Below are 17,935 nucleotides of genomic sequence, written 5' to 3' on the forward strand. Positions count from 1 at the left end.
CAATGTAGAATATTCAATTTTAATTTTTATGACCAAGAAAGCATGAGCATGTTGACATAGCTACTGCGCCGCCTGCTATTTATATGTTGATTGTATTGTCTTCGCTTGTTGTCTTGTTGTTGTCTTGCTTTTATCTTGTAGTGTGTTAAGTGTTATACTAGAGGACATTAATGGAGGAGGATTAATGTATGTAATGACTACAGTGCAATGGTATATGTGTTTTTAATCATCAAATAAATTCATCCATTTATTCATCTGCAGTTTTCCAGACTGGGAGAATTGTCAAAGATACATGGACTATATACAGTATGCTCCAAACATGCAGAAAGAAGACACATTTTAAAGTTTCGTCTGAGCAAGACAGATTCCCTTTAAAAGGGTAAATAAAGTCATATTCTGTTTTTTCCACTGCATATTTAACTGGCAAAAACATCAAGTTGGAAGCCAACAATATAGTTTTTAATCATTGAGTAATTTTTTCAATTTATCATTGTTTCAATTTTAGCACCATGGAGAGCAATGCTGATATTCCAAGTATAGAATTTCAAGTGCCTAATGGAATATGGTGCATACTGTTGCCTTGGCAACAAAGATGCCAGTAGATGCCATTCGAAAAATTATTTCTGCTCTGTAGAATTCCAGTAAATATTATGTTTTAAATGATTATTATGTTTTAGTTCTGTGTATTATGACATCGCAATGGATGTACTTCACTATATATGCAACTCTCTGATTCAATTACACACAATTGCTATTCTTAACAATATTTGAAATATTGTATTGGTTACATAATTGGTTTAATTTGTTAAGTTACTTGTACTTCTTTTTCAGGAATTGTTGTTGAAAAAATATATTTAGCATAGCATGTGAGCATGCCAGCCAACGTGTTTTCACACTGGCGGCTGCTTATCCTACCCTTTTCCCTTTTCCTTTTCCTTTTTCTAACACCTGTGACAATTTTCAAACTTGGTAAGTTGAGTAGGGGTGAAGTTGTTTGAATCTGATGATATTTGTATGATGCTACTTGAGAATATTGATGGCAATCAATTATAACAGACACTTAAATCTATATGATGCTACTTGAGAATATTGTAGGCAATCAATTATAACAGACACTTAATCAGAGAAAATTATTTTCCTATCAAGATTTTTCAGGACACATTTGTTGTTCATCTTAAATTTACAGCTGTCATGAATAATAATGTATTGACATAAGTATAAATACAGAATAAGTTTTATGTTAAATATCTAACCATCTCTCCATATTGGTTTAAGAAACCTGCCTTTCCAAAAATAAACAGAATAGTAAGATTTCCTCTAAGGGAATGTACAGAACCTTGTTTTGCTTGTATTTGAGAGAAGGTGCTGTTCTCTGAATTGTGATTTCAATAATATTTCTTTTCATTTTTTCCCCAGTGCAAATTTCCCCGGTGATCTCTACATTTTCTACGGAAGAATTTCATCAGCTGTCCGACTCGGTAGATTATGCTAGTTTTTAAAGGATTTATTCTTAATTACAGCATATATTTATATTATGTGATATACTCATATTACCAAAAAGCAATTGGTGTCAAGTGTGCACCCAAATACCAAGTTGACATGAGTTTTCTTCCTCAAAAAACCTTAGTGATGACGGGTATCAATGCATTTTAACTGATGGGGATTGGCCTATTATATACCCAGCTGAGGCTATGTGAAATCATTAATGATTTAGTTTGTTGTTGTATAAATTGCATTGAGACTGACTCAGGTTGGTTTTACCTGGATTGTTTTTATAAATCTTTTTCAGCTCATCACCCACCTTCCAGAGGGCTGGAGACCAAGCTCTAGCTTGGGAGAGACCATCCTACTCCTGCTATGGGTGTTGACAATATGGAGCACCGGGATAACTGTAAGCTGTTCTTTCATTATGTCTGCTGCCTGCAAATAGTCTCAGAGCCATTACCTATGACCTTCTCGATGATTACATGATCAAAACTTGTTCAGCTACTGTATTACAGTGAAGTTAATGTCAAGAGTATTGACTATTTTTTTCTCTTCTGTCTCCCTTCTGTTGTCCCCAGGTAAAAAACAGGATATACCAATGTAAGTTCAAAACTATTTATTGAGCACATTAATATATTTTATAACACCTTACAGGATTGATTATACATGTCAGCACTTTTGTGAATAACAAGGTTTGATTTTAACCTTGGGTATTCATTTTCTTTAGGGACTAAAAAGAAAGTTGCAAGACTATCTGCAGAAAGAAACGCTGCCATGAATGAAATTTTAGATCTGCAGAAAAAGGTGAGTTTCAGAATCTCTTTTGCTGTATTTTTTGGGTATACTTTTAAACTAATTATTTCTCGCACTTGCGCATTTTAGAAAGAAGACCTTGAAGACCATTTCAAGAGCATGCAGAACACCATAACCTCCATCATGATGGACAACAGGCTTCTTAAAGTAAAGAGTGAACATTGTGATTTCCAATAATACTTAGCATTGTGCTACAGCAAAATCTTTATATCAGACATACCTTTATAGCTGTGATTTTTACATGTAATTCATGGCTGAAATAATTGTGTTCATCATTTAGACATTTTGTTGAATTTATTGTAGGCATTGTATATTATATGCAATTATATATATATGTCAAAATTTGAATATCTAATGACCATTTCTTTTTATGAAATTTACTTTTCAAAAAGGAATCGTGCAAGGCGTACGAGGAGAGAACTTTGGCTTCAGATAAGCTGAATCGTGGATTGAAGATCATCATGGAGAACAAGGTGAAAGACCTGGAAACGGAGGCAGAAATCCTAAAAAACAGCCTGAAGATGACTGCCAAACGGCTGCAACAGAGGGAGGGCTTTCTACAGCAGTAAGTTTCAAGCATGGAGGAGATAGGCTTTGAAGTGACAGGATAATGGTTTTATAATTTCTTTGTATTTTAGTTGCAATGATATTGGTGATATTGGTAAATATATAAATCTAACTGATAAGATAAGTCTTCATTCTGGATTAAGTCCTACAGTATGGCAGAAACTGTGTCCGTACTGAATTTTTTATTTTTTTATTTGTTCAAATATGTGGTGGGGGATATATACAGTTATTGGACATAATAAAGGCATTTAAAGAATAATCTGTAAAAATAGTCTCAACACTATTTTTCAACACTCTCAACACAACTGCTGTGGTCTGCATTTCTTAGGAAACTTGTTCAGGAGAAGATGCTTCGTCAGGAGTCAGAAGAAAAACTGAACTCAGAATTTAAAGCTTCTGAACAGAAGATAAAGAAAATGAACACGGAACATGAAGAAAAAGAGAGTTCATACAAGAACCAGGTGAACAAGTCCAGCTAATCCAAATTCACTCTAATTCTTTTCCCATTGCATGAATCACTTGTTTATTTTGTTTTTGTGTTTCTACACATACTGAGAAAGATTTGGGAACAGTGCTGATCATCATGTGTCCTTTCATTTGCTTCTCCAATTCCAGTTTGAGCTACTCAAAAAATGTTGGACTGACATGACAACACTGCTGCACTCCACTAAATTTGAACACGAGATGCTGAAGGTGAGAAGCTGAAATGGGCCTTTAATCCACAAGCCAACATTGTCAATAGCACTTTGCTAACCTTCTGATCGTGTGAATAATGGCTGAAAGTCAAGTGTTTGCCATGCAGCAATTTCTTGTTTCCACAATTTCATATTTAAAACAGGAAACCAGCAAGGCCTTCCAGGCAATGACCGTGAATTCGGCTAAGGAAATCTTTAGGGTCAAGACAATCGTTGAAGAGGAGCGTAGTGCACACCATGAAGAGATGAACGCCCTCAAGACCCAGCTAAACATGGTCACCATTCAGGCGCAGGAAACGGAGACCACTTTACAGAAGTAAATATCAAGTAAAACTGTTGTAAAAAATGGGCTTTGACGTGACAGACATAAAAATCAATCCAGGGTAATGGTGGTGTAATAATAATAGTTGTAATGATACTTATTTAAACAGTCGACACACATTGTCCTTATTAAAAGTAACTGATAAAACAGACTTAATCCTAGATTTGTCATGCAAAATTCTAGAAACTGGATCTTCGTATTGTAAATTCATAATTTGTTCAAAACTTTATGGAGGATGTAACTAGCTATGGGACATAATGAAAGTATTTGAGAGTACAGGAGTAGCAATTATAATATTGATAATAATTGTGCACTCAAGGACTTAACTCTCCCTGCTCTGCTGTGGTCTGTGTCTCTTAGCACACTTGCTCAGGAGAAGGACCTCCTCCAGGAGACAGAGGCCAAATTAAAGGAAACTGATTTGGATTGGGAAGAGAAACAGGGATCAGACAAGGCTCAGGTGACAGCAAATGCTAGTGTAGTACTTCTCCCAGTACAAATATCACTTGTGTGTTATTTTGGATTTGATTTAATAATTTATTGGTTTTCATGTTCCCTTTGTTTGTCCAATTTAGATCAAGGAACTGTTAGAACATCTGGCAAGCGCACAAAAAATATCATCCTCTGCCAAATCGGAAAATGAAGGTCTGAAGGTAAGAAGCTGATTTGGGCTTTTTGGCCCACATGCTAACATTTTCAATAATGCTGTATGAACATTGTTATCATATGAGATGCCCAAAAATATCAAAAAGTGCTAAAAAGGCAACAACTAAGTGATTTCATATTTTTAAAAGGAGTCTTGCAAGGCCTTCCAGCAAATGGTGAAAGATTCGACTGAGGAGATGCTTGGGCTGAAGGAGAACACCATGCAGGAGCATAGCATCCATCAGAATGAGATTGAGACCCTCCAGAATAAGCTTGAGACAATGACCATTAAGATGGATGAGAAGGAGACCGCTTTACTGCAGTAAGTATCAAGCAAAAAGACCATGCACAAGATGGACTTTGAGGTGACAGACGTAAAAATTATTTTGGTGTTTTAATAATGTTAGCTGCAGTGACATAGTATAAAGAAATCTCAAATTTGAGTGCTGCTGATGTTTCTGTGTGAAACTTCCACCGCTAGTTATAACAGACAGCACCAACTGTTTGGAGGCATAGTCTAAATACAAAAATTTAGTTGGAGTAACGTGTACTGCATCATGCTATTTTAAGGAAATGTGATTCCTTAAAAATGAATTGTACAGTGGAAAGTTGGAATTTCTGCTTTGCTGAATCTCTTGGACTCTTGTATGTCACAGGAAACTGGCTGAGGAAGAGGCCAGAACAGCCCAAGCGAATGGGAAATTCGTAGCATATAAAGACGACTTAATCAAAGTCACTAAAGAGCGCCAACATTTTCTGAAGAATGAGGTGAGCAAATTTACCCAGAACTAACAGCCGTATATGACAGTGTAATAACATTTGTTTCATATTTTCCAGTGTAATAGCAGTTTACTTTTTTCACATGAAATAGGGATTTTCATGACCATAGTGTACATTAACCAAGTGCAGAAGTTTGTATTTCCATATTCATCTCCATGGTTTATGTTCTGACTTACATTCAATCAATCAAGAATGAATTAATCCGGTGAGTTCTCTCTTTTCAGATTAGACATTTTCAGGGCAGAGCACAGGATAATTTGGTAAGACATCCGGACACGATCACATTTTTATGAGCAGGTTAGCTACTTCATGCATCTGACCATAGCCGGATGTTAATTCCTCTCTCTCTATGCCTCCAGATGGCTTATCGAGACGCTGAGAATCAGCTAGCCAGGGAAAGGAGAAAGACAGCAGATCTGCAGAGAAGGTGGGTTCAGTAGAGAATTCCACTGAAATTGGACAGTGACCAATACTGAGACAAATAACAAATGATTAAATCTGTTAATCAGAGGCTGAATACAATCAGTCAGGTGGCGAGTGTAAATTCACTAGACTGGGTTCCAAATTGCTGAAAGTTCTTGTAGGGTAAAGACTAGGGACAGAAATCAGAAGGAACATAAGGAATCTGAGGCTGAAACACGCAATTTTGCTTCATGTAATTTAGCTCACTAACGAACAATTACCTAATGTTAACATGTGAAAAAAACCTTTACATCACATTAGCCGAAACATGGTTTTGATTCATAACTGAATCAATGAAATCCATAGTAAATACTGGATTTTGCCTGAAATGCATTTGTTGGTTTTCAGACTGGATGCACTGAATGAAAAGTTGGCTCAGTGTTCCCAGACATCTTATTGGGCACTAGGTGAGTTCTGGGCCCCGTTGAATAGTACATCCTGCTATGATACAGGATTCCATTGTGTGGTTGTGTCCCATGTACTGGGATACCCACAGAGCAGCAACAAACTGCTTAATGTCACCCAGGGAGGGTTTCAGTTGGCAGGATACTTCTTGTGTCATTGCAAGCATGCAAGTCATCAGGCGGTTGAAGTCTGTTACTGGTCTCAAGTCTTTCCCGTGTACTTTAATAAATTGTCATTTAAGATTTATTGTCTTCTCCCTGGTCATTTTATGATCTGTCCCTTCCAGATGCCACTGCTCAGGGAGGTGTTCAGTATAATTCAGACAGATCGGTGAGTTTTTTAACACAGTATCTGTGAATATAACTGTGATTAATTCATATAATTCATCGTAATTGGTGGTGCATCACAATTGGAGGTGCAGTCATCATTTGAACCGACATTTATTTGAATGGATTTGGATGTTTGAATTAGTCAGTTATTAGCCTGGTCTGACACTAAATATCTGTGAAGTGTTTGATTTCCAATTCTTAGTTAATTTATTTGATGAAAAACTGAAAACATGAATTTCTCCTCCTTTTCCTACAATTCCTTTTCCTACAAATGAAAGGCAGTGGATCGACACCGCCAAGGGAGACAGCCAGCCTTCAGAGTCCGCAGAGGGAATCAGAAATACTTTTACTAAAATGATTAAGAAAGTGAATATTTGTTATTGTGATTATCACTATCCTGCAGTAATAGAAGAGAAAAATGTACTTCAAGGGTGAAATATCGTTTGGTTTAGGTAAAAATTGCAAATGTTTCTGGTTGTTAAGGATTCTGGTTTTAATACAAAGTGAATATTACTTTACAAACAAAAATGCTTTTGAGAAAAAGTACATGAAAATCAAAACAAGGACCAAGTTTTAAAATAAAAGGTGTAAAAAATGAACACGCTTAAACGAATGAAGCTTGAGTAAATTGAAATACAATGTGAAGGCTCCTTTTAAACAATATATACTTTTTGAGAATGCGAGTGAGTGAAATGCACACTACTTATTAGTGCTAAAGTTGTATACATTTTCCTTGGCTTCTGTCTGTAGGAAAGGGCTGCAGCTGTTGATCCCTGCAGAAGATGAGATATTATGCTAAGTCCGCTTAAAAAATTCTAGTATGGGAGCAGGCCACGCCCCCTGAACAGCCTACGTCCCTTGTAGCAGCTCTTCTACCACAAGTCAACAGGAAGCCAGCTAGACCAATAGCAGCCACTTCAGGTGAGACAATTCAGGCCATAACAGTTGAGGTCTTTGTCAACCGACAAATTGAAAAGCTGTATCAGTTTTGGTGTTTCATCAGCAGATACCCAGTCAAGGAAAGACATTTTTAAAAATACCCACAATCATGATCATATTATATACAGTGAGCTCCATAATGTTTGGGACAGAGACATATATTTTTTCTGGATTTGGCTCTGTACTCAGTCTCAGAATTGCAATTAAACAATGCCCATGTCGCTAAAGTGCAGCTTCTCAGCATTTATTACAGGGTATTTTAATCCATTTTGGTTTCATCATGTAGAACTAACAGCCCTTTTAGCACCTGACTAATCAGAAAACCTGTGAAGTCATTTATCCCAAACATTATGGTGTCCTGAAATGGAGGGACTATGTATAAAACGTGTTGTAGTTTCTACATGTTGAAACATGTTGTTTGATTAAAAATCCAAAATTGTGGAGTACAGACTAATCATGAAAGAATGTGTCACCAACAGTATGGAGCTCACTGCGTGTGTATGTGCATATATGTGTATATATATTTACAGTACAGGCCAAAAGTAATTGGCCACCTATAGTATTAAAAAAAGGAATGCTGTTAATATATGTGCATTTATTGAATGACAAATCATTAGAGTATATGTATACTCATTTATTTTCTAATTTTACTTGCAATAACACAAAAAGATGAGTTTTACTTAAAAAATAATCCCAGACATGACTATAGCCACCTTTGACTTCAAATACAATTGATCAGTATTGTTTTATTGGGAGGTGGAGGGGTGGGAAGGACGTGGAGGGGTAATGAAAGAGTGAAATTTTACCTACCGTTAGTTTTTCTTAAACCATAGGTAACCCAATACCCAATTTAGTCAATAGTGCAATTAAAATAGGCCCTAAAATTACAATAAATATCAAAAATAAGGAGCAGTTGTCAGTTGGCTTGATGTGAGTAAGTAAACATATTGTGGCAAAAGGTTATTCCCAGTGAGAAATTGCAAAGAAGCTTATGTTTTCCAGGTGCATTGTTCAGCACACACTCAGAATGATCCAACTGATGGGCAGTAATGTTAACAGGAGAAGACCAGGAAGATCAAGAGGCACAAAACATAACTTCTGTTGTCTAGCAAAAGAAACCATCATAAAACTGCATCACAACTACAGGAAGTCAGTGCAACTAAGAGTTAAACCAGTTTCCCCGTAGCGAAATGGCTACTAATATCTGCTAGTCTAAAAGGATGTGTATCTGCGAAAGAGCCCTTTCTACGCGCTGTTAAGAAGAAGAATTCATGCACCATCAACACTGAAACCAAGAAAGATTGTGAAAAGGCAGATAAACACCCTTTTTGACCATCAGATTGTAGTTGCCATTTCACTGTAGTCAGAGAAACTGGTTTCTCTCTGGTTGTGTTGAGTTCTTACTCTGGTGCAGTTTTATGATGGTTTATTTTGCTACACCACAAGATATTTGTGCAACTGGTACCTACTAATGGTAAACAAACACAGAGCTCAGTTTATCCTGTCCAGAATAGGGTTACCGGGACCCATCCCTGGAGCCAGGTTTGGGGGTGGTGTCCACAGGTGAGTGTCTGGTGCTTGGGCAGCCCGCATATCTCTGCTGGGCCAAGCTCGAAAATATTACGTGAGACAACCATGTGGGCCCACCACCCGCTAGGTTCAGAGTAGGGATCGGGTGCAATACCTGTCAAGAAGGGGGCAAACAGGGTAGATCCAGGGTTTTGTTCCAGAGCTAACACTGTGTGTAAAGGTGAGTCCAACTATATTTAGTTGGCATCGCTCAGCCTGACACACCAGCTCTGCCTCCTTCCCCACCAGTGAGGTAACATTCCCTGAACCAAAAATCAGTTTCCGTCGTCAGGGCAGAGGACACCCGGATCTACCCTGTTGCTCCCTCATTCCTGATGGGCATTGCACCTGATCCCTACCCTGAACCTTACGGGGAGTGGGCCCACACGATTGTCCCATGTAATCTTTTTGGGCTTGGCCTGGCTGAGGTACGTGGGCTGCCCGGGCACTAGGTGATCGCCTGCAGACACCACCCCCAAGCCTGGATCCAGGGATGGGTCCCAGTAACCCTATTCTGGACAGGGTGAACTGAGCTCTGTGTTTGTTTACCATTAGTAGGTACCAGTTGGACAAATATCTTGTGGTGTAGCAAAATAGACCATCATAAAACTGCACTACAGTATATGAAGAACTGAATGCAACTAGAGAGAAACCAGTTTCTCTGACTACAGAGAAATAGCAACTACAACCTGCTGGTGAAAAAGGGTGTTTATCTGCCTTTTCACAATCTTTCTTGGTCCAGTGTTGATGGTGCTTGAATCACTGGAGTCTTTTCATCTTCTTAACAGCACGTAGAAAGGGCTCTTTCGCAGATACACATCCTTTTAGACCAGCAGATATTAGGCACCATTTCGCTATGGGGAAACTGGTTTAACTCTATTTGCATTGAGTTCTTCTTGTAGTTGTGGTGCAGTTTTATGATGCTTTCTTTTGCTAAACAACACTAATTATGTCTTGTGCCTGGTCTTCTCCTGTTAACACTACTGCCCATCAGCTGGACCCTTCAAAGTGTGTACTGAACACTGAACCTGGAAATCTTAAGCTTCTTTGCAATTGCTTGCTGGGAATAAACTTGCAACAATCTGCTTATTTGGCTCCACACATCTAACTCTGCCATATTTCTTGCAACTTTAGTGCCTATTTTACTTACACAGACTAAAGGTTTCAGGCTATTGGTGATTTAAAAATAACAAGCTAGATAAGATTTCAGTCAATTTAACTACCACTCCATCTCTCTCCACCTCCCACATTGTAAAATAATTTATTCATTGTAACCAAAGACAAAGAAGACTATTTTGAGGTCATGTCTTAATATTATTTCTAAGTAAAAGTAATCTTTTTGTGCAATTGTAGGTAGAAATAAAAACAAATGCTAGTACTTTGGTTTGTTATTAAAAAAAGTAACATTCATTTAACTGAATTCTTCTCTACTGTACAATATATGTTTAAATATACTATAAAAATAAGTCATTACAAGGTCACAGCAAATACACTAAGCATTTAAAGGATGGTTAGGTGTCTATTGGGAGCTTTATATCTTTCAATGTTCCCTCTAATTTGATTAAAATGATTACTACTGAAAGATTGAAAAAATGCTTACATCTCTGGACCTTTTAACATGTATATAGCAAATGTTTTCCCTAACAATGAGATCTCCAAATAATGGATGATAATTGATCCGACCATATTTCATGTGTATAAGGCCATATGGTTCATTAGACATTATGTAATCCTTAAATTTTCATTTTGCCTAAACTTAACCAAATACATTTAAATGTAAATAAAACCAATAAAAAACGAATAAATGTGCAAATGATTAACTAATACATGCCTATATCAAACCAATATACATCATAATCGAACCAATAGATGCATAAATTAAAAACCAGTATATGCGCAAATGACTAACCAATACATACATATATTAATGCAATATGAAAGTAAAGCCAACCAATAAACATAATGAACAAAATAATATATGTCTAAATAGGAAACCAATATAAATGCATGAATGACTAAAAAATACATGCGTGTAGCAAACCAATATAAATGTGAAATAAACCAGTGACAATACATGACAATCAAACCAACAGATGTGTAAATAACAAACCAATATAAAAACAACAATGACAAAACAATATTTGCACAAATCAAACCAATAAATGCGCAAATAACAAACCAATATACAAGTATCTATGTCAAACTAAAATATATGTAAGCAATAAACCAATATATGTATTAATTATTAATTCATACATACGTATATCAAACCAATATGCATAAATGACAAACCAATAAATGTGTCAGTGACAAACCAATATAGACGTAATTGACGAACCAACAGATGTGTCAATGAAAAACCAATACATGCGCATATCAAACCAATATATGTGCCAAGCAACCAAAACAATTGTACACCATATGGATTATTTTTTCCCTAAATGGTGTCCCATAGAGTGTGGAGGTTTTTGTAATGTCTGATTAACCGTATGGCCTTGCAAGCTTGAACTGTTTTCAGGTCAACTCTCAGCCGTTTTTTGAAAATCTCATCACCAGGAAAAAGAAACGCTACACGAATCTCAAAGGGTTCAAAAGTATAAGCATTTATTTTAATTTTCAAAACAGTGAGTAAATTCCAAATAAATAAATAAATAAATATTAAAGCTCCTCATAGACACCTCAACGTAATATAAAGAACACAATGTGAATTTAGGGATTTTGGATTTTTCTTTATTTGAAGAAATATAATACTATCATGATGGTGGGTATTTTTAATTTGTTATTTTTTTATGAAAAGGTCTTTCCTTGTTTATTTTAAAGCTGGGTATTTGCTGCTAACACTGAAACTCTCATGCTCTGCAGTTTTCTGATTGACAAAGCCCCCAACTGTTATAAGGCTTGAACGGTCTCACTGGAAATGTCTGATATTAGCCTAGCATGATTCTTGTTGCTATATTGCAATAGAGCTGTGACCAGGGCTGTGGGCTGTTCAGGGGTGTGCCCTGCCCCCTTGCCTTTTCTCGATGTACCCACTTAGCATAACATTTTAGCTTCTGCAGGGAGCAACAGCAGCAACCATTTTCTCTGGACAAAAGCCTTCACAGAATCCGTGCAACTTGAAACTATTAGGCATTTTACATCTCACTCATTCTTCTTCTAAAAAAGTACTTTTGTGTCTGAAGTTGCATTCACTGTATAGCATGAAATATTAAAATCAGGCATATTTTATATCTTTTGTTTCAAACTTGTACTATGTGGGCTTGTATCAGCTGTATATAAATTCTTGAAAAAGAAACTCATAAGACTTGTTGCACTTTGTATTTAGCTTTTTCGCACCTATTCAAATTTTTTCTCCTAAAGTAGCATTCACTTTGTTCTAAAGCTTCAGACAAAACCAACATCTTTCTGTAACCAATGATTGTTTTAATGTGTATAACCCTTTGTGCAAATAAATACTTTTTCTCCAATATGTCTTCTACCTGGCTTAATTTATTACACACTAACATGTAAAAAGCACCAAAAGAACTTTACCAAAAATGTGTAAATCTTTAAATCATTCCAAAGAGACACATCAAGAAACATACCAATGGGAAACACAAAGGTCTAAGGTCACAGAGTACCTAAATGGAAACCTGACAACTGGGGGGAATAACTGAAACGTAGGTACAGTATAAGTGTGTGAGTGAATGGTGAGTGAATGGTGTGTGTGATCAATTGGCAATAGATTGGTGTATTCCTGCCTCTCACCCAATGCACACTGGGATAGGGCTCCAGCAACAACCGCCAGGCGTCTGCCTTCCTAGCCTTCCTAGCATCATTGGCATCACTACTATAGTTCAATTAGCGATTAAAGCAGCTATTTGAATTTAAATTTTACATAATAGTTTATGTAAGACCATGTACCACAAAAAGTGTGCACATATATATGGGAAAGTTCATAATTATTTTATTGTAGTGTGAAGTCTTTTTTTATGTGTAGTTTTTCATTTTTATAAGTAAGTGGTAAAAGACAAATTGGGCTTAAACCTGTTTGAGGATTAGGATCTGTGGTCTCTGTCATCAGTGTCCAAAATATTTACTTAACCCTTTGGGTTCCTGTTGAATACACATACACATTGTTTTATGTCAATTTGATTGACTTAGATCAGAGGCTGCAAATACTGATGATAATGTGAGGGTGAAGTCTACTGAACTTTTAAGTTTTTACTTTGAAGGGGTGTTTTTTCTGAAAACTTCATTAATAGGTTAAAGAACAAGCACAAAACTGTGCAGACCCACAGCACAGCTGTACAAAGTGTCATGAGTAAAACTTGGCTAACTATATAGCTAGCTAGCCATGACATGTCCTCACCTCTGTAACGTTATTTGTTGTCCTCCGTATGTCCATACATCTGTATCGGTGGTTGTAACTTTGTGTCCTTAGCTCCAACTCATGCGTGCAGGATAGCATCCGTACGCGCTAACTAGGTTAACTAAAGTAGGCAATCCGTACACGCTAAGTTGGTTAACTAAAGTAGGCGAAACGCTAACATGTTAGGGTTAGCTAAAGTAACGTTAGGCGATAAAGCTGTGCTTAAAAATCTTGTGGCGTACCACCTGCGCATGCGTCCTACAAAATGAAGCGCCACCTGTTCATGCGTCCCACAAAACATCCCTCAGAGGTCGTCCATGAGTGAGTGAGTGAGTAAGTGAGTGAGTGAGTGAGTGACCACAATTTGCCATGCATAGCCCACGGTGGCAGTACTGCCTGTGCACTGTGGGAAAAACAGTTAATGTAATAACTTTGTCCTTTATAATGTAATAACTGTTGGTTAATGTAATAACTGAATGGATAATGCAATAAATGTTGCTGATACATCAACCGGGGGTTAAAACTTTTTATATGAATGATGACTTCAACCTTTAATGTAATAACAGGTCAAATGACCTGCGATAGATTGGTGCCCTGTCCAGGGTGTAATTCTGCCTCTCGCCCAATGCATGCCAGGATAGACTCCAACGCCCCCTGTGACTCTGACCAGGAGACGCGGGTACAGATAATGGATGGATGGATGGATGTCAAATTACTTTCAGAATTAAGTAAATTAAACTTGTCACAATGTAAGTTAGGAGCATTTCAGTGAGCAGGTGCGAGCAGTAGCGACCACACGTATATCTCCTATATCTCCTTTCAAAATCATCACAACATCACCCCCCCCCCCCCCCCCCCCCCACCAGGGAAGTGCACGCATCCCCATAATTCCCATTCTGACACTGCTATAACATCTGCCGCAAGTCGTGACTGGTTACGACAGCTGTTATGTCATGCTTATGGTAACTGGTATGCAAATGAGCCAGTACTGAACTGACAGTGTATAGCAATGCATGGCCGGGCTACACTAAAACACCAGCAACAATTGCTGGGAACGTGATTTTCCAGAAAAATGTTAAAGGTATGGGTTTAAATATGAGTATATAATGTGTAATTATATCCAACTGTATTATTTACAAGAAGAGAAAAGAAATCGCACTTAAGAAATCATTGCATTTACCGAGCTTTTAGTTTGAAATCCTCTAACCGGAAGTCTCCAATTGTTGCCAGCAACAATTGCCAGCTTCACGGAGCTACGTTAAACTACTTCCTATTTGAAGTCACATCCAAGTTACAGCTTAAGGGGCGGGAAACCTTTTTTAAACTAGCGATTGCACTGAAAACAATAAGTTTGGCTAGTCAGCCAAACATTTAGCTATTCCATTAACGTCATCGTTTACTGTTTTAATCTTGACAAGAGGACTGTAGGAAATAACCGCAGATGCAATGTCAAATGTCGTTTTGAGTGCAAATTATATGGAGGCATCAACATTAGACAGTCTCGACGAGTCTACATCAAGCTCGGACGCTGGAGATGTTTTAATTCGCGCAACTAGAATTCCATTTCTAAACCAGAGCAGCTTTGATAAACGGAATTTTGGAACTACCTCAGTCGACCCTGGTTGTAACGATAGAGTTACGATTTCCGTGAAGAGACTGCGTGAAGTTACACTCCCATCCATGGAAGCAACAACAGAAACTGTCCTGGAACAAGAACAAACATATGTGCCCCCAGCTTTGCCAGCAAACAAACCACTAGCCGCCCCTCCGGAAATGCTAAATGCAACTTCATCGGACAGTAAGTAACTGTTATGATCGATATTTTATTGTCCATGTTAATGTTTTGCGCTTGACAGCTCTCTGGTATTGTGCTAACTGGCTACTACCAAACTGATTAGTCACTATGGAGACGTAGTGGCAACATACACGTTAACCCCTGGTTTAATCATGATCTGGTTAGCATTTACCGCAGCTAACATTGGTGTATGATTTCCGTTTAGAAGATTTTTTCACTTTGAGAAACAGAAAATACTTTGGCTGTGGATGACTTCAAAGTTCTGCTAGATCAGCTGTTTGCCGATCCAGTATCGAAACCAAGAAGCACACTATTTTTTGCGCCACCATGTGGTCTGTAACTGCAATACTGTGCTGCTTTGTCATGAATATGTAAGAAGTGGCTGCAATGAAATTGTACTGCTGTATTCATTTATACATTATATTTACATTTATGTTTTACATATTAAGTGCTCCGTCACGGTAGTACTTCATTTCCTTGTATTTTAACATTCAACAGAGGCTAAAGTGCAGCGGGGCGACCCCAAAGTAAAAAATGGACCTGGAGAAGACTCGGTCAGTCAGGCACGTAATTAATGGATGGATTTATTTAGTTTAAAAACTTTTAGACAGCATTGAAAGTGATTAGTTACATTTCCGTTTTTACATATACTTGAATAATAATTTAACGCTAATAGTTTTAATAGTTTAATAACCGCTCAATTCCTCTACATTTCCTAGGTTTTAGTGTTTGGTACCATCACAAACATTCTGCTTCAGTAAATCATTGGAATTCTCATTTAAAAAATTCATTTTAAAATTCAATAACAGTGAAATGAATATATATACTGGCAAGGAAAATCACTATTGTGATTATGTTTATCTACCGTCATGTTTAACATGTCTGACTTGCCATGGCGTGCAATAATAATTTTTTTAATTAATTGGCTTCTACTTAATTTGAGAGATTGGCAGATACGTCCCAACCATGTGGGCGATTTCAATCCCTGTAAAAAAACGAAAGCAAATACCATTTTCTGAAATTTCACTTTGCCATTTTCTCATGTTCAAGAGAAAATATCTAAAAGAAAAGACAAAATGACAAAAACTAACAAGATAAATTTGTCACATGAAAACAATTTTTTTGTGAAATAGGCAGATATTTCACTGTTTAGTTGTAGTTTTATTTAAACTGAAATTTCACATGGTGACTTTGGCCAGGTTAAAGAACTGTTCTTTGTGTGTTTATCTTTTGTCTAGGCTTCAAATACTGATGGAAAGCAGCCACTTTCCCACAGTAGCCTGCCAGGGGGCAGTATGCTCAAAGGTAAAAATCCTGTTTGGGGAGAAATCCCTGAGACTTTCACGTGACAAGTACATTTATTGCCTGTCTGGCGACCAAATCTTCCTGCTTATAACTGGCTGGTATGTAGAGGTGCACGATAATATTGTAACCGTGTTGGTATTGGCCCTATGATGGCTAGAAATGAACTTGTCAGTATTTGCCAGATACTAAGATTACAACTGGCATGAAGATGCAACATACATGCGTTGGAGAGGCAGAGCATTTGATGAGCTGCTGATACTCTAAATTTATTGAAACTGCAATGCTCAAAGGTTAGCCCTATCTTAGTTATCTGAACCTCATTTATTTATTATTTATTTTTCGTGTATGTTTCTACCAGCCGCTTACAAGCAAAGCTTTGCAGAGATTGTAGTTCTCAGGACTCGTGCTCTCTGTTCAATAAACATGTTTAAATATTTTGTCATGCATATGAAATGAGTTACATTTTTCTATCATAAGTTGATGTCTGTGCACATCTACTTTCATGAATCTGGAAACTTTGTTACTGTTTGTATTTGTGTTGTAACGTTATACTGGGCAATATCAATATTAGTGTCTGCCAATATTGCCAGACGAACATAGGTTATTGATAATCCATTTCGTTATCAAGCACCCTGGCTGGTGATTAATAGGTAGTGGATGTATACCTACACCAGTCCTATCTGTTTAAAAATGAGGTGCCCAGGTCTGATCTCCAGAGCTCAAGCCCTGAAGGGTTCTTTGCCAGTTTAAATTTCCCACGGGTTATATACTGTGCGGTGCCAGTATATACCGCCACACTATAAGGTTATGCCTATGGTAAATCCCTGTCTTTCTGGCTTTGGTTTTTCTGAATATTTTCGAGGACTCCCCACTAAGGCAGATTTAGACCCCCCTATCGGTGAGGACCTGCATTGTGTGTGTTCCTTTTGCCACGTCTTGCTCTTGTATAGAGTGGAAATATAGGTGGCACTAAGGGGTCCAGAAGAGTTTTTTGATGCAGATTCTCCAGATCATAGATTTTAATCTTGGCAATAACCACAATTTTCACAACAGAGAATCACTGAAGTCTCCTGGATTACAAAATGTCACAGTAGAGTAATGTTATGGCCTTGGTTTGGTATTTCAAATACTACAGTAGCCATGAACCACAGCACCTGCTACTATGGTAATAGCATGGCCCAGAGCTTATGGAGTGGAAACATGGGTGGTGCTAAGGGTGACAGTCTGACGGAGTGATTTGATGACTGGTCTACCTAACTTTACTTAAACAAAATGGCTGACCTACAGATAATTGAGCTCTGTTACAGGATGATTCCTATTGCAATGCTCTTAGGGATTGGTAGTTTATGTACCTTCTAAAATTGTTATGTACCGTCCCATGTCTTGTATCCTTGGCTTTTTTTCAATGCACTTTTTTCAGTGCTGTTGTGCAACTGGGAGAGTTTCATGCCCATCCTAAGGTTAGGAAATGGC

General features: G+C 37.5%; 2 protein-coding genes and 1 long non-coding RNA gene across 9 annotated transcripts in view; all 3 read left to right on the forward strand.

Moving 5' to 3' along the window:
• The first annotated feature begins 185 nt into the window (after nt 1-185).
• On the forward strand, nt 186-4,853 carry LOC135251629 (uncharacterized membrane protein YttA-like). The gene is made up of 13 exons (XM_064329677.1): nt 186-379; nt 1,417-1,478; nt 1,790-1,891; nt 2,064-2,085; nt 2,213-2,289; nt 2,368-2,445; nt 2,691-2,863; nt 3,194-3,326; nt 3,481-3,558; nt 3,704-3,876; nt 4,243-4,342; nt 4,458-4,535; nt 4,677-4,853. Exons 5-13 carry the CDS (start codon nt 2,260-2,262, stop codon nt 4,851-4,853), a joined length of 1,020 nt encoding a protein of 339 aa, XP_064185747.1. The 5' UTR covers nt 186-379; nt 1,417-1,478; nt 1,790-1,891; nt 2,064-2,085; nt 2,213-2,259.
• Nucleotides 4,854-5,183: 330 nt separating this feature from the next.
• Nucleotides 5,184-8,261, forward strand: LOC135241887 (uncharacterized). The gene is made up of 6 exons (XR_010326150.1): nt 5,184-5,295; nt 5,532-5,567; nt 5,667-5,734; nt 6,118-6,176; nt 6,461-6,504; nt 6,782-8,261. It is a non-coding gene; the product is annotated as an uncharacterized LOC135241887 (long non-coding RNA).
• A 6,357-nt stretch (nt 8,262-14,618) lies between these two features.
• Nucleotides 14,619-17,935, forward strand: part of kiaa0586 (KIAA0586 ortholog) — a 204,575-nt gene continuing 201,258 nt past the window's right edge. For 6 of the 7 annotated variants that reach the window (XM_064336570.1, XM_064336561.1, XM_064336598.1 and 3 more), the window contains exons 1-3: nt 14,619-15,160; nt 15,656-15,720; nt 16,396-16,462. In XM_064336570.1, the coding sequence (XP_064192640.1) occupies nt 14,809-15,160; nt 15,656-15,720; nt 16,396-16,462 (484 nt within the window). In that variant the 5' untranslated portion in view covers nt 14,619-14,808. The remainder of the gene's footprint in view (nt 15,161-15,655; nt 15,721-16,395; nt 16,463-17,935) is intronic. The other variant, XM_064336551.1, reaches the window with a different exon arrangement.

This window comes from Anguilla rostrata, chromosome 1, assembly GCF_018555375.3.
Source record: "Anguilla rostrata isolate EN2019 chromosome 1, ASM1855537v3, whole genome shotgun sequence".
NCBI classification, from domain to species: domain Eukaryota; kingdom Metazoa; phylum Chordata; class Actinopteri; order Anguilliformes; family Anguillidae; genus Anguilla; species Anguilla rostrata.

Coding starts and splice junctions, on each gene's coding strand:
- LOC135251629 (XM_064329677.1), top strand. CDS start 2,260: ATGAATGAAATTTTAGATCTGCAGAAAAAG. Junction 2,864..3,193: donor AGGGAGGGCTTTCTACAGCA/GTAAGTTTCAAG, acceptor TGCATTTCTTAG/GAAACTTGTTCAGGAGAAGA. Junction 3,877..4,242: donor ACGGAGACCACTTTACAGAA/GTAAATATCAAG, acceptor TGTGTCTCTTAG/CACACTTGCTCAGGAGAAGG.